General features: G+C 60.4%; 1 protein-coding gene across 1 annotated transcript in view; it reads right to left on the reverse strand.

The window, feature by feature from the left end:
* Positions 1–937: 937 nt before the first annotated feature.
* SLC5A10 (solute carrier family 5 member 10) overlaps positions 938–13,442 on the reverse strand; it is a gene marked incomplete at both ends in the record, with an annotated part of 76,807 nt that continues 64,302 nt past the window's right edge. Inside the window, 6 exons of the mRNA XM_079798342.1 lie at positions 938–1,035; positions 1,153–1,210; positions 1,431–1,646; positions 1,776–1,944; positions 4,943–5,093; positions 7,206–7,313. Coding sequence (XP_079654468.1) covers positions 938–1,035; positions 1,153–1,210; positions 1,431–1,646; positions 1,776–1,944; positions 4,943–5,093; positions 7,206–7,313 — 800 coding nt within the window. The remainder of the gene's footprint in view (positions 1,036–1,152; positions 1,211–1,430; positions 1,647–1,775; positions 1,945–4,942; positions 5,094–7,205; positions 7,314–13,442) is intronic.

Genomic DNA, 13,442 nt, shown 5'->3' on the forward strand with positions numbered 1-13,442 from the left:
CCCGGGGTTCCCACCGGCCTCTTTGCACGGGCCACCAGCATTGTGACACCCTAGGGTGGGCTGGCAGAGGCTCAGCCCACTGCACCCACTGGGCCTGCCTGCCCCTCCCTCCAAAGGACCCTGAGGTGTCTGGCTATCGGGAGGTGGCTTCGAGGCGAGGGCGCTGCACACCTGATGGCCTGGCTCACTGGACAGATCCAGGTGGAGACCAGCTTCTCCAGAGCCCCGCCTGGGCCCCCAACACCGGGCGGGCCAGGCCCTGAGGGCGCCGCGGTGAAGGCAATGAGGCAGCTGCTTCTCAAAATGGACAAGGTCTGAGGGGCGAGCCCTGGACGCAGCCGCCGAGGAGGCTCAGTTCAGGCCCAGGTGCTGCCCGGGCCCGGGAGCCGGGAGGACCTGCGGGCCAGGGGGAGCTGGGCCTGGGCTGGACTCGGAAGCCCAGCAGCATGGGGGCCGTCTGGGTGGGGCCCCAGTTGGAGAATGGAACGTGCACCCAGCAGGGGGTTACTAGGCCGCGCCTGCCCGGAGTCTGGGCACCTTTGGGAGCAGGGAGAGAGGGGAACTCAGAGGCAGCTGGAAGGCCAGGCTGGGTGGGGGCAGTGAGCAGGGGGGCCCTGTGGCACTGGGAGCAGATGGAACAGTGGGGGGCTCTCCCTCCGCCCAGGGGGGCCTGACACCCTCCAGGCCCGGAGCTCTGGCGACGACGCTGCTCCTGCCCTGGACCCACGTACGCAAAATAAAAACAGTAACACAGTAACACCGAAATCGCCTTTTCTTGCCAGTTACGACTACCATTCTTTTCGCCCATTCCCTCCCTAATTCTTTAGGCTCCCGCCTTGCTGGCCGGGCAGTCCCGGGGCACGGATCCGCCACGCAGCCGCGAGGGGAGTCACCCTTCTTTGGGCCTGGTGTCCTCAGTAGGGAAAGGGGGGCCACGTCAGGCGAAGTAGGCATAGAAGAAGATGTTGACGCACATGAGAAGGATGGCGTTGAGGCCACAGACCCGGGCCCAGAAAGCTTGCTTCTGGGTGCCACCTGGCACGGGTGGGAGAGAGGGGCCGCTGAGTATCTCAGGGCCACCCCAGGGCCCTGAGGCTCCGAAGCCCAGCCCCAGGGATGGCGTGAGAGGGATGCCCAGGGTCACGTGCGTACCTGTTTTGGCTCCTGGGGGCAGGTCCCTCCTTAGAGTCCACCAGGTAAGGTTCTCGATCTGCAGGGAATGGGAGGGATAGGGTGGCAGGACGGGAGGGTGTGGGGGGCTGGGAGGTGGACCCAAACAGGATCAGGGGTCAGTGATGAAAGGGGGCAGCTGAGTGCAAAAAGGGCCAGGGCCCAGGGCTAGGTCAAGAGCTAGAAAATTCTTGCGTCAGAAAATTGGGATCTGAGTCAGAAGTTGGTAAGGGTCAGAGCCTGGGGTCAAGCAGGCTTACCTGCGCCCCTGGGGGTGGGGGCGTCAGCAGGCTGCCGGCCACCACCACGGCCCCGCTGAGTGCGAAGAGGGCAACGGCGAAGTGCAGGTAGTGGATGCTGCCCAGGACGGCAGGCCGCGTGTCCACGGCGCCGCAGGGCAGGGCCGGGTGCAGGAACTCCAGGACCAGCCTCGTGGCGCCCACCGCCAGCCCGACCATCAGGCCCCAGAAGGCCCCCTGGGGAGGCAGGGTAGCGGGGCCGCTGGACGAAGGCCAAGGGGATGGTTCGAGCCAGGGGCAGCCCATCCCAGAGGGGACCGAGGAGCCGGCCAGGCCTGTCCCCACCCCGCGCTCCTCCGCACCCACCTGCTCGTTGGCTCGCCGCCAGAAGACACCCAGGACGAAGACAGCGGTCACCGGGGGGGCCAGGGAGCTGGTCACCGACTGCATGTAGATGAAGAGCTGCCCGCTGTTGGCTCCCTGCAGGACCGGGATCCAGGCCACGCTCACGCCGATCAGCACCACGATGACCAGCCTGCGGTGGCGGCTTCATCAGAGCCCCTTCCTCTCCCTCCCACCCCTCCGCTGCTGCCCACTCCAAATCTCCCAAACCTGCACCAGCCGAGGAGCCCCGCCCCCACCCGCACCAGCTCCTTTGGGCTCCTGCCCGCCTCCCCTCCACGAGAGGCCCCTCCACGCAGCCGCGCTTCACCTGTTCCTTCCACAAGCTCTTCAACAAGAGCCCCCCACCCCCTGAGCGCGGGGGCACTGTGCTAGGAGCCCCCCACCCCCCGAGCGCGGAGCCCCCCACCCCCTGATCGCGGGGGCGCTGTGCTAGGAACCCAGACTCTATAAGTGGGCCCTGGTCACTGCCCTGATCAGAATTGAGCAAAAAAGCAGATGAGCCTGTCACCCTGTCACCTGTGCTAAGGGCTGGGCTCAGGGAGCCCAGAAGAAGCATCAATCTAGGAGGGCTTCCAGGAAGAGGAGCCCGGAGCCTCGTAGGGCGTGCAGCTCAGCTGAAGGGACAGGGGTTGGGCGAGGTGTTCCATCTACTCCTCCCTGGCTGAGCACCCTCACCTGTGTCAGTTGAGTGCCCCTCACCCCTAATGGGGGGTGGATGAGACCTCCTGGAGCCTGCACAGCAGGCGTGACCGAGGCTCTGTGGGAGCTGGGGTGGGTCCGCCCGCCTGCCTGCCTCCCTTTTCCTTCCTGGGCCTCAGGGGGAGGCGGGAGGAAGGAGGTGCCACCTTGATGAAGGCTAATTAACCCTCAGCCTGGCAGGCACAGGCCCTGCCCTCTTCAAGTTGCAGGCAGGCTCCAGGGACACCCCCCCCCCCAGCCACACACACACACACACACACACACACACACACACACACACACACAGGCTCCCGAAGCCCAGCAGCAGCCTCACACCTGCCCAGCAAGCCTGGAGGGGCCCTGCCTTCTTGCTGCCTCCGGGGCTTCTTCTTCTTCTTCTTCTTCTTCTTATTATTATTATTATTATTACTGTTTTTTATTGAGAGGAAGGGAGACAGACAGACAGACACTGGGGACTGAGCACAGCCTGGGTGTGCACCCTGCTGCCCCTCGTCTTCCCGTCTCTGTTCTTTGCAAACAGTGCCGAGGCCTCCCTGTACCCTGGCTGGATCTGGGCAGTCTAGGCCTGAGGGGCTCCCCTAAACTACACTGCAGGCCAGGCGCACGGAGGGGCAGTCATCCTGTCAGCAGTGTGGAGGGGGGAGGGGGGGAGAAGGATTGAACCCCCGCTTTAGGCGCATAGGATGACGCTCAAACAGCTGAGCCACACTGGCCAGAGCTAGGGTTTCTTCTGATTCAGCCACCACCCAGCTGCCAGGGGGACCCCAAGGCCAGAGTCTTTCCTTCTGCCTGGAACACCCTTCTCACCTCCCCAGCAGCCCCCCATCTTCCAAGGCCCAGCTCAGGGCCTCCCTCCTCCAGGAAGCTCCCCCCCACACACACACACTGCTGACAGGATGACTGCCCCTCCGTGTGCCTGGGCTGCAGTGTGGTTTAGGGGAGCCCCTCAGGTCGGGGGGGTGGGGGGCTCTGGATTTCCCAGGATCCCTAGACTGCCCAGATCCAGGCAGGGTGCAAGGGAGGCCTGGGCACTGTTTGCAAATAACAGAGACGGGAAGACGAGGGGCAGCAGGGGAGGGGAACACAGGAGTGAAGGCTGGGGAGTGGGCCTGGGCCTGGGGCTGGGGCTGGCAAAGGTCAGGGTCCTGGAGGGAGAGCTGTCACAGCCCCTGGCCTGTGACACCACCTCTGGCCGCCACCCCGCTGGCTGAGACGGGGCCACCAGCATGCCCCTGCCGCCCCGCCACGTGGCCTCCTCCCCAGGCTTCTGGGAGGAGTGCGGGCCTCCCACTTCCTCCTGGATGGAGGGCCGCAGATCCCAGACCCCGCGTGGTAGGGCACAGCTTGAACGGTGTTGCTTGGGGCACGAGGAGGCTGGCGGTGTGGGCAGAGCTGAGCCCTGGCCCTGGGCCCTTTCCACGCCACCAAACTGGCCGCTGGGAGAGCTGACACCAGAGAGGGCGCAACCTGCCCCGACAGCCTGGGCCCGCGGAGGGCAGGGAAGCGGCCGAGGGGAGGGGGGAGGGCAGGAGCGCTGACGGGCGCATCTGGAGGCAGGAGGGCGAGGCTCCTTGTTGGGAGGCTCTGCGCCCGCAGATGAGCTCATGCCTGCCTGCTGCCGGCGTGTCCCAGCAGGGCCCTTCATCGCCGGGACCGCTGCCTGCAGCCCTGGGGACCCCACCCTGCCGATGGGCGCCACGGGCAGAGGGTGCAGGGCCGGCCACGCTAAGCACCGGAAGGCTGGGCCCCTCACCGTGTGGCTCAGTGGGAGAGGAGGGGGCCTGGAGAGGGCGAAACAGTCGGACACGCACACTTGGAGGCCACGTGCTCATGCACTGCTGACTTCCCCGGGAGCGGCCCTGCCCGCCTCCGGCCTGGGCGTGACAGGCGGCTGTGACAGAGCCTGGCCGGACCCTGTGGGAGGCGTGGAGGGCAGAGGGGCTCATTCCGGGTCAGTGTCTCAGGGAGGGCTGCGGAGGGGACTCTTGGGTGAGGCGCTGAGGCAATGGGACCGCAGGGCTTGGAGAAAACGGGCGGAGTGCAGTGGGCCGGGCACGGGCCGAGGGGCAGTGCGGCCTGAGCGTGGCCATTCCGAGCCCGGCTGGGGCTCTCTTTGGAGCAGGGGGTCAGCAGCAGGCTAGGGGCTCAGATTTGGGGACGACAGAAGGACCTCTGGGCCGGCTGGGGGAGGGCGCCCCTCAGAGATGTCCCAGGAGGAGGCGGGGACTGTGAAGGGGCAGGAGACAGTGGGAGGCGGGATGGACAGGACTTCCTGGCCTCCTCTCTCCTTCCTGGCAGCCTCCTTTTTCCCACGGACAAACTCCTATTCATCCCTCAAAGCCCACTCTGGCGGGCCTCACGGGCTGGGCGTGTGGCTGGGGAGCCCACTTCTCCGCCCGCCCGCTGCCAGCACCCGCCGCCGCACCCACCGTCCCACCAGCAGCAGCTCCCGCTCGCCGGCCCGCGGCCGCAGCCGCCTCCAGATGTCCATGGTGAAGAGCGTGCTGCTGCTGTTAAAGATGGAGGTCAGCGACGACATGAGCGCGGCCATCATCACGGCGATCATCAGGCCCCGCAGACCTGCGGTCAGAGACGCTGCTGGCCGGCCTGCCTCCCGCCGGAGCCCTCCCGCCGTGGCCCCGGTGAGGCCCTCCGGCCCTGCCAGCGGGAGGTGGCGGGAGAAGCCCCGGGAGGAGGCTGGAGGCGGACAAACGCGAGGACTGAATGCGCAAAGCCAGTCCCCTCCGCCGGCTCCTCTGTCAGTCAGCGGCCCCTGTGTCTGCAGAGCGCGCAGCCGGCAAAGGCCACCGCGACTTCCTGTGACGGAGGCCGAGTAACCCACTTGACAGACGGACAGTGAAAGTTCAGAGGGGAGACAGGAGCCCGGGTCCCACCGCAGGCCAGACGCAAAACTGGGGGTGGGGGCGGGGGCGGGGAGGGAGGGAGGTCTGGGTGGGCAGGGCAGGGGCTCAGCCCTGGCCTCCTACGTGTGGCAGGCCCGGCAGGCCCAGGGCAGTCCTTGGTGGCTCCGTGGAAGAGATGTGGTTCCCAAGGGGAACAGAAAACCCCACCTGCTGATCGGCTGAAATGAGCGAGGGCCCCTGGAGGTGGGCCGGGCACTGTGTGCAAAGCCTTCCAGGAGCCCCGGGCTGCAGAGGGGCTGAGGGGGCCACCTGCTTGCTGGGTCTTGGTGCACGTCTGTCTCCAAGGCTTTTATGCTTTTCCTTCAAGCACCTAAGCCCTCCCCCCCCCACCCCCCATCCCCCCGACACACACCACCACTCCCACAGACCCCTCCCCCCCCGTCTGCCCCCACCCCGCCCTAGGGTAATCCGAGGCTCGGCCGTAAGGGTGCCCCGTGCTGCCTGGCCCAGGTTCTGCCTCTGAGCAGAGGTGTGACTCCCAGGCATCATGGTCTTTGCTGTTCCTGTGTCAGTCTGACTGGATGGGGCCGGAAGGAAAGTGAGTTCAGTGTTTTCCCAAAAACATTTCTCCGCCCTCCTTTTCTTGCTCCGAGAGGTGGATGAACTCAGGGCTTACTCTCCACCCATTTTTCTGACCGGGAGATCCAGGCCTAGAGAGGGGTGTGGCCCAATCACAGAAGCCCCAGAACAGGAGAAGGCGAGGCCGGGCGGGGAACCCCACGCAGCCAGCACTGGCACCTGGCAGCCCCCGAGTTACGGTTTAATCCCAGCAGCAGCACTAAGGGTGGGTAGGTGTCATTATCTCCAATTCACAAACCAGGACACAGAAGCTCGGAGCGGGGACGTGACACGCCCCAAATATCGCAGCCAACCCGGCGGAGCCAGGATCTGATCCCGCTCTGAGCACTAACCTCCCTGGGCCTGGGCTCCCTGGAGGAGGCGGGGACGGGGCAGGCCAGGCCGCCTCCACGGGGGAGGCGAGGGAGGGAGGTGCAGACTAGAGGGTCTGAGGAGCTGGCTGCAGAGGGTCTCCTCTTTGCTCAGGTGGAGCCCCCCACCCTGCTGTGGCCTTGCTGCACCCTTCCTGCGACGGGGACCCCACACCCAGATCCCACTGGCAGGACCTCTGCTGCCACGAGAAACGTGGAAAAGGGCTAAGCCTGTCCCCTAGGGTTACCCGTTGGCCCACAGGGTCCGGGGGAGGCAGAGGTGAAGGTTCACGGGGCCTTGACCGCATGATCCCGCAGAGCAGGCAGCGGGCTTGGGGCAGGCCGACGGGTTTGTGTCTCAGCCACTCTGTGGCCTTGGCAAGCACTCCTCTAAGCCGTGCCTCGCTTCCGTCTGTCACGCAGCTAATGACTCTGCCTCTCAGCCGTAAGGAGAGAGCAGTTTGCAAAAGCGTGCGGCACCCAGGGGCCTGGAGGGAACGTGGCCCCATTTCTCAAGGGACAGGACCAGCTCTGGAGGCAGATTATCCAGGTTCAGACCCAGCTTTGCAGCTCACCTGCCACGTGACCTTGGCCAAGTCACGAAACCTCTCTGGGGCTCAGTTTCCCCATCTCTAAAACGGGGACGATAATAATGGCATGTCCGCTCCCTGAGATGAAGACGCAAGTTACCCACATGGCATGTGAGTGTTTTCTATTACGTTCCTCTCTTCCCCGATGAGCAGAGCATCCTACCTGGATGCCACACACCATCACATTGGATCCAGAATGGCCCCCACAGCGCCCTCATTGCCCGCCCCCCGGACCCACCAGAACCTCACCGATGGGCATCAGTTCCATGACCAGCTTGGGGTAGGCGATGTTGGAGCAGCCAATCTCGGCCCCGCAGGCCCGCAGGCACTCGGACGGCAACACGCAGGCCACGTCATCTGTGTGAGAGATGCCCGGAGTTGCCTTCCTGCCCTTTCTCCACCAGCCTCCCTCTCAGCTGTGGCCTCTTGGGCCCTCGGCCTGAAGTGGCTCTCCTGGGCCTTCCCAGAGGATGGGCGCCTGCACCTGAAATAACCCTCTCTGCTCTCCTGCCCATCTCCTCTCCCATGTCTCTTTCCTCCCTGGTGACTGGGGCATGTTTGTGTCTCGCCTCTTCCCATGGTGGGGCGTCTGGTGACGCCGGGGACCTGGACCTGCTGTGGCCGCCCCCTCAGCACCGGGACAGGCACACAGCTCCCCCGTGAGTGAATGGAGGCTCAGTGAATGTCTCAGCCTCAGCCCAGACCTGGACCAAACCCTAAGTCCGGGCCTCCCTAGCAATCCGCGGACCAGAACCGCCTGGTGGCAGTTCCTGGGGCAGGAACCTCAGCACTGCCGGGCCCTGTGGGAAGCCTGGGAGCCTGGCTCTGGCTCTGATGCGGCTCCCGGGGCAGGGGAGGGGGGCTGCTCCTCCCCGCCCACAGCAGCTGGGGTCCATCTCTGCAGCCTCACAAGCACAGGATAGGTGACAAGTGCTCACTTGTTCCTGCAGGAAATACTTTTTAAAAATATGTCTTCATTGATTTTGTTAGAGAGAGAGGAAGGGAGAGGGATAGAGAGAGAGAAACACCATCAATCGGTGTCTCCTGCCGCCCCCACTGGCTCTGTCTGCCCCAAGCCCACTGCTGGCTCTGCCGGGACCCGGGCACGTGCCCTGACCAGGAATCGAACCAGTGAGTCGATGACCGACCGCGGAGCCACGCCGGCCAGGTGAAAACACTTTAAAACGCCTTGGCTCCGCTCCCCTGGGGTTCCGGCAGAGGCCACGGAGTGCGGGGCAGAGGAGGCGATGACAGGAAAGCTTAGAACAGAAGCCACAAGGTGACCAGAGGGCGGGGGGAGCTGCGGGGCCACGGCCTCTGCGGTGGGGAGCCGGCGGTCAAGTCCCCAAGAGCAGCTCGATGTTTCCACGCAGACTCGGCCCTCGGCCCTCGGCGGTAAGCACTGCCCCTCCACGTGTCCCTTCTGAAGAGTCCCTCCTCGGGTGCCCACCGCAGGGGCTGGGCGTGGCCTCAGCGCCCCTCCTCTCAGGCAGAGGGCGGAGGCACTCGGCCCCCCACTGCCCTACACCCCAGCCTTGTCCAGCCTCCGGGGCCCCAGGTTCCAGGACACCGGCGCCCTGTCATCTCCCAGGCCCCTACCACTCCGTGTCTCATCAGATTTGTTCCTCCGCCTCCTTGCCCCAGTGATGGTCCTGCCTCCCCCTGCCCTCCCCCCCCCACCCAGCCCCAACCCCGTGGCTTCTTCTGCCATCTCGCCTGCTCCCCACCACCAGCTCCTCGCTGCCTCCCTCCCGTTCTCTCCATCCTTTCAGAATCACAGCTCTGCTCACACCACTTACTTCTCAGGATGCCTCCCCACCCCAGCGCCGCGCCCGCCCGCGGCTTCCTGGGGAAAGTCCTTTGCGCAGCATTCGAGCCTCGGTCCCAGCCCTCCCTGACCTGTTTGTGTTTTCATACACACCCAGCATTTCGGCTCCTCCACGCCTGTGCTGACGCCTCCTCCTCGGGTGCTCCATCCCTGCCCTTGTTTACCTCCTGCTTCACGGCCCATTGCACACAGCCCGTCCTCCGAGGCTTCCCGCCTCCCTCCCACTCTCCCCGGGGCAGAGTAGCTTCCTCCTAAGGGCTCCTAGGCCAAGGGTTGGACCACAATTGTCTGCTTGCATTTTTACCTTCCCTACCAGACTGGGGTGCACAATGGGTCTGAGTCATTTCCCAGTCCCAGGCTCAGGGCTGGGCCCAGGAGAGACGTCTGAACATTTGTGAATGAATGAGTGAATAAGCGAGTGAGGAAGGAGGAAAGGCACAGGAGAAAAGAAAGAGAGAAAGGATCCCAGAAAGATCCCTGGAGGAGTTCAGGCACTGTTTGATCCGGCTTCCCTACCCTCCCACCTCCACCCCACCAGTTGTGCCGATGAGAGAACTCGCACTGAAAGGGGCTTGCCTGGGACACACAATCAGACCAAGGACAGAGCTCAGGGCCCGGAGGGAGGGCCCTCCTGACAAGTCCTGGGCTTGGCCTGGCTGGAGGGACAGGTGAGGAGTCACAGCCACATAATGGCTCAGAAAGCCTGAGTCAGGAGGTTCTGCTGAGCTTATGCAGCGGCTGCAGGCTGCTGGCACGGCACCGCCCGCCCGGCTGGCTCAGTTCACCTCGCTAGTGTTTGTGCTGAGCTTCAGGAAAGAACACCCCTCCTTTCTGACGGCGGCAACGGTGTCGCCACTTCAACAAAGTCCCTGAATGTGCCAACTCAGGGGTGCACCGTCCCCAACAGGGAGGGCCAGGGCACGGGCAGGCCCGTGGGTGCGCCGGAGCGCCCGCTGCCGTGGACGGAGGAGCCGCCCGGGCCTCCACACTGGCACCAGCCTCCGCGCCCAGCCCCGGGCCTCCACACTGGCACCAGCCTCCGCGCCCAGCCCCGGGCCTCCACACTGGCACCAGCCTCCGCGCCCAGCCCCGGGCCTCCACACTGGCACCAGCCTCCGCGCCCAGCCCCGGGCCTCCACACTGGCACCAGCCTCCGCGCCCAGCCCCGGGCCTCCACACTGGCACCAGCCTCCGCGCCCAGCCCCGGGCCCACACAGAAGCCCGGAGGTGCTCCTCTCCTTCCCCCAAGTCCTCCCTCCCGGCAGCCAATGCCAAGGGCAGCACTGGGCTGAGTGACCAGGGAGCCGCACCACCTCGTCGCAGCACGGCCCTGTGAGCAGCGGGGGACTTCCAACCCCACCGCTGCCCCCTCCTCCTTGCTCATGCTCCCTGTGCCTCCCCATCCCGCAGGGGTCAGCCACGCCCCAACGGTGCCGCTCACAGCCCCTGCCCACGCGGCTGCCCTCACCCCCCCGGGTTCACCCACACTCCAAGCCTCTGTGCTTGCTGTCCCCTCTCCCCGGAACACCCTTCCCTCCTTCCTGAACCAGGAGCACATACTCACTCCCCTCAACTCTGTGGGTGTCTGGGCTCCTGCATCTCAGGGCAACACCCTCCATGACACCAATAACTCTGTGGCCAGTCTGTCCTGCGTCCCCATGGCCCGGCCCGGGAAGCCTGGGGCCCAGCAGTGCCCAGCACAGCAAATGCGTGGCAGGCTCTGCTGGTGTTGGAATGACCCCTGAACAAGCTGGCCACTGGGAATACCACCCCGAGGGCTCATCTAGCCCCCTCCCCGCCAGGCCTGCTCCTCCCTGGGAGCCGTCCAGACGTGGCGTCGCAGTTGGGAGCAGAGGGCAACGCCAGCGGGCTTGCGTCCGGCTCTCCGATCCCTCCTCTGTGGCCCTGGGTGAGATCGCTCTCTGGGGCTTTCTCCTCTGCAAAGCCTTCCTGGGGACATCCATGGCCGCAAACTCAACTTCAACCTAAACTTCACCCCTTACACAAAAACTAACTCAAATAGAGCAAAGGTTTCAATGTAAAACTATCCAACGTTTAGGAGAAAAAAGGTAGGAAACTCGTTGCGACCTAGGGCAAGGGGAAGCATTTGACTTGACGTGAAAAGCATGAGCCATAGGAGGAAAGTGGCGAGTTAGACTCATCAAAACCCAACGCCTTTGCTCTGCGTAAGACGCCTGTGGAAAGGACGAAAGAAAAGCTACAGAAATGACTTTAGTCAAGTTTCCGAATACAAAATCAATGTACAAAAACCCCTGTGTGTCTCTACACTAACAACGAACTACCAGAGAAATTCAGAAAGCAATCCCATTTATAATTATAAAAAGAGCAAAATACCAAGGAACACATTTAAGCAAGGAATGAAACATCTGTGCACTGAACACTTACAAGCCACTGCTGAGAGAAACCCGGAAGACACAGATACATGGGAACTTCACTGTGCGCAGGGGCGAGGAGAATGCATGTTAAAATGTAATACAGCCTAAAGCAATCTAAGACTCCATGCAATCCCGATCAAAACTCCAGTGGTATTTTTCACAAAAATAGAAAAAACAATTTTTAAATGTTTGTATCAGACCACAAAATACTCCAAATAGCCAAAGTGATCTTACGAAAGATAAGCAAAAATGGAGGCATCACATTTCCTGATTTCACACTGTATTACAGTCCTGGCCAGTGTTCCAAGTGGTTACAGCGTCAGCCAGTGCATGGAAGGGTTGCGGGTTCAATTCCCAGTCAAGGGCACATACCTGGGTTGCAGGTTTGATCGCTGGCCCTGGAAGGGGTACATGCCGGAGGCAGTCAATCAATGTGTCTCTCTCACATCAATGTTTCTCTAACTCCCCCCCCACTTCCACTCTCTCTAAAAATCAATGGTAAAAATATCCTCAGGTGAGGAATAACAAAAACAAAACAAAACAACTGTGTTACGAAGCTATAGCAATCAGAACAGTACAGTGTTGGCACAGAAGCAGATACACAGATAAATGGAATAGCACAGAGAGCCCAGAAGTGAACCCAGGCATGCATACTCTATCGCTTCACACCAGAGAAACCAGGAATACACCGTACAGGGGAAAGGACAGTCTCTTCAGTAAACGGTGTTGGGAAACTGCATCGACACATGCAAAAGAATGAAACTAGAGCCATCTCTTACACCATATGCAACATCCACCAACTCAAAATAGATGAAAGATTTGAACGTAAGGCCTGAAACCATAAAACTCCGACAAGAAAACATGGGGTTAAGCTCCTTTACATCAGTTTTGGCAATATATATATATTTTTTTATTTGACACCAAAAGCAAAGGAAAAAAGTAAACAACAAATGGGACTACTTCTGCACAGCAAAGGAAACCATCAACAAAATGAAATGGCAACCTATGCATTGGGAAAAACATTTGCAACCATATATCTGATAAAGGGTTAATATCCAAAATTACATAAAGAACTCAAATAACTCAACAGCAACAAACAAACAAACAGGAACAAACCACAAAAAATCTGATTTAAAAATGAGCAGAGGAACTGAGTAGACATTTTTCCAAAGGAAAATTACAAATGGCCAACAGGTGCATGAAAAAGTGCTCAATTCCCTCATCATCGGGAAATGCAAAACAGAACCACAATCAGCTACCACCTGTACCTCTTAGAACAGTTGTCAACAAAAAGACAAGAGATAATGTGCGTTGGCGAGGACGTGGGCAAAGGGGACCCATGTGCACTGCTGGTGAGAATGCAAATTGGTGCAGCCAGTACGAAAAACAGGGCGGTTCCTAAGAAGGTTATAAATGGGACTGTCATATAATCCAGCAATCCCACTTCTAGTTTATACATCTTTTTAAAAATGTATTTTTATTTATTTCAGAGAGGAAGGGAGAGGGAGAGATGGAAACATCAGTGATGAGAGAGAATCACTGATTGGCTGCCTCCTGCATGCCCCCCACTGGGGATCGAGTCCGCAACCCGGGCATGTGCCCTTCACTGGAATTAAACCCGGGACCCTTCAGTCTGCAGGCTGAGGCTCTACCCACTGAGCCACACCAGCCAGGGCGGGTTTATACATCTTCAGGAAATGAAGTCACTCCCTCTAAGAGATGCCTGCATTCCCATGTTCACTATTCACAGTAGCCAAGATATGGAGACAACCTAACTGCCCACCAACAGATAAATGGGTAAAGATTACACATATAATATATACATACATATCATTTACATATACATGTGTATATATAACAGAGTATTATTCAGCCATGAGAAAGACAGACAGACATCCTGCCATTTGCAACAACAAGGATGGACCTAGAAGGTGTTGTGCTAAGTGAAATAAGTCGGAGGAAGACAAATACTGTATGATATCACTTATATTCAGAATTTAAAAATGCCAAATTCGTAGAAACAGAGATCAGAATGTGGTTACCAGGGGTAGGGAGTCAGGGGAAATGGACTTCCAGTTATAAAATGAATGAGTTCTAGGGGTCTAATGTACACCATAGTGATTACAGTTAATAATATTATACAGTTGACCCTTGGCCAATATGGATTTGAACATGGATTTGAAATTATAGATGGATTTTTTAAATAAAGACTTTAAATGTCTTTTTCTCTTCCTTATGATGTTCTTAATAACATTTTCTTTT

The sequence above is a fragment of the Cnephaeus nilssonii genome (assembly GCF_951640355.1).
Source record: "Cnephaeus nilssonii genome assembly, chromosome: 19".
NCBI classification, from domain to species: domain Eukaryota; kingdom Metazoa; phylum Chordata; class Mammalia; order Chiroptera; family Vespertilionidae; genus Cnephaeus; species Cnephaeus nilssonii.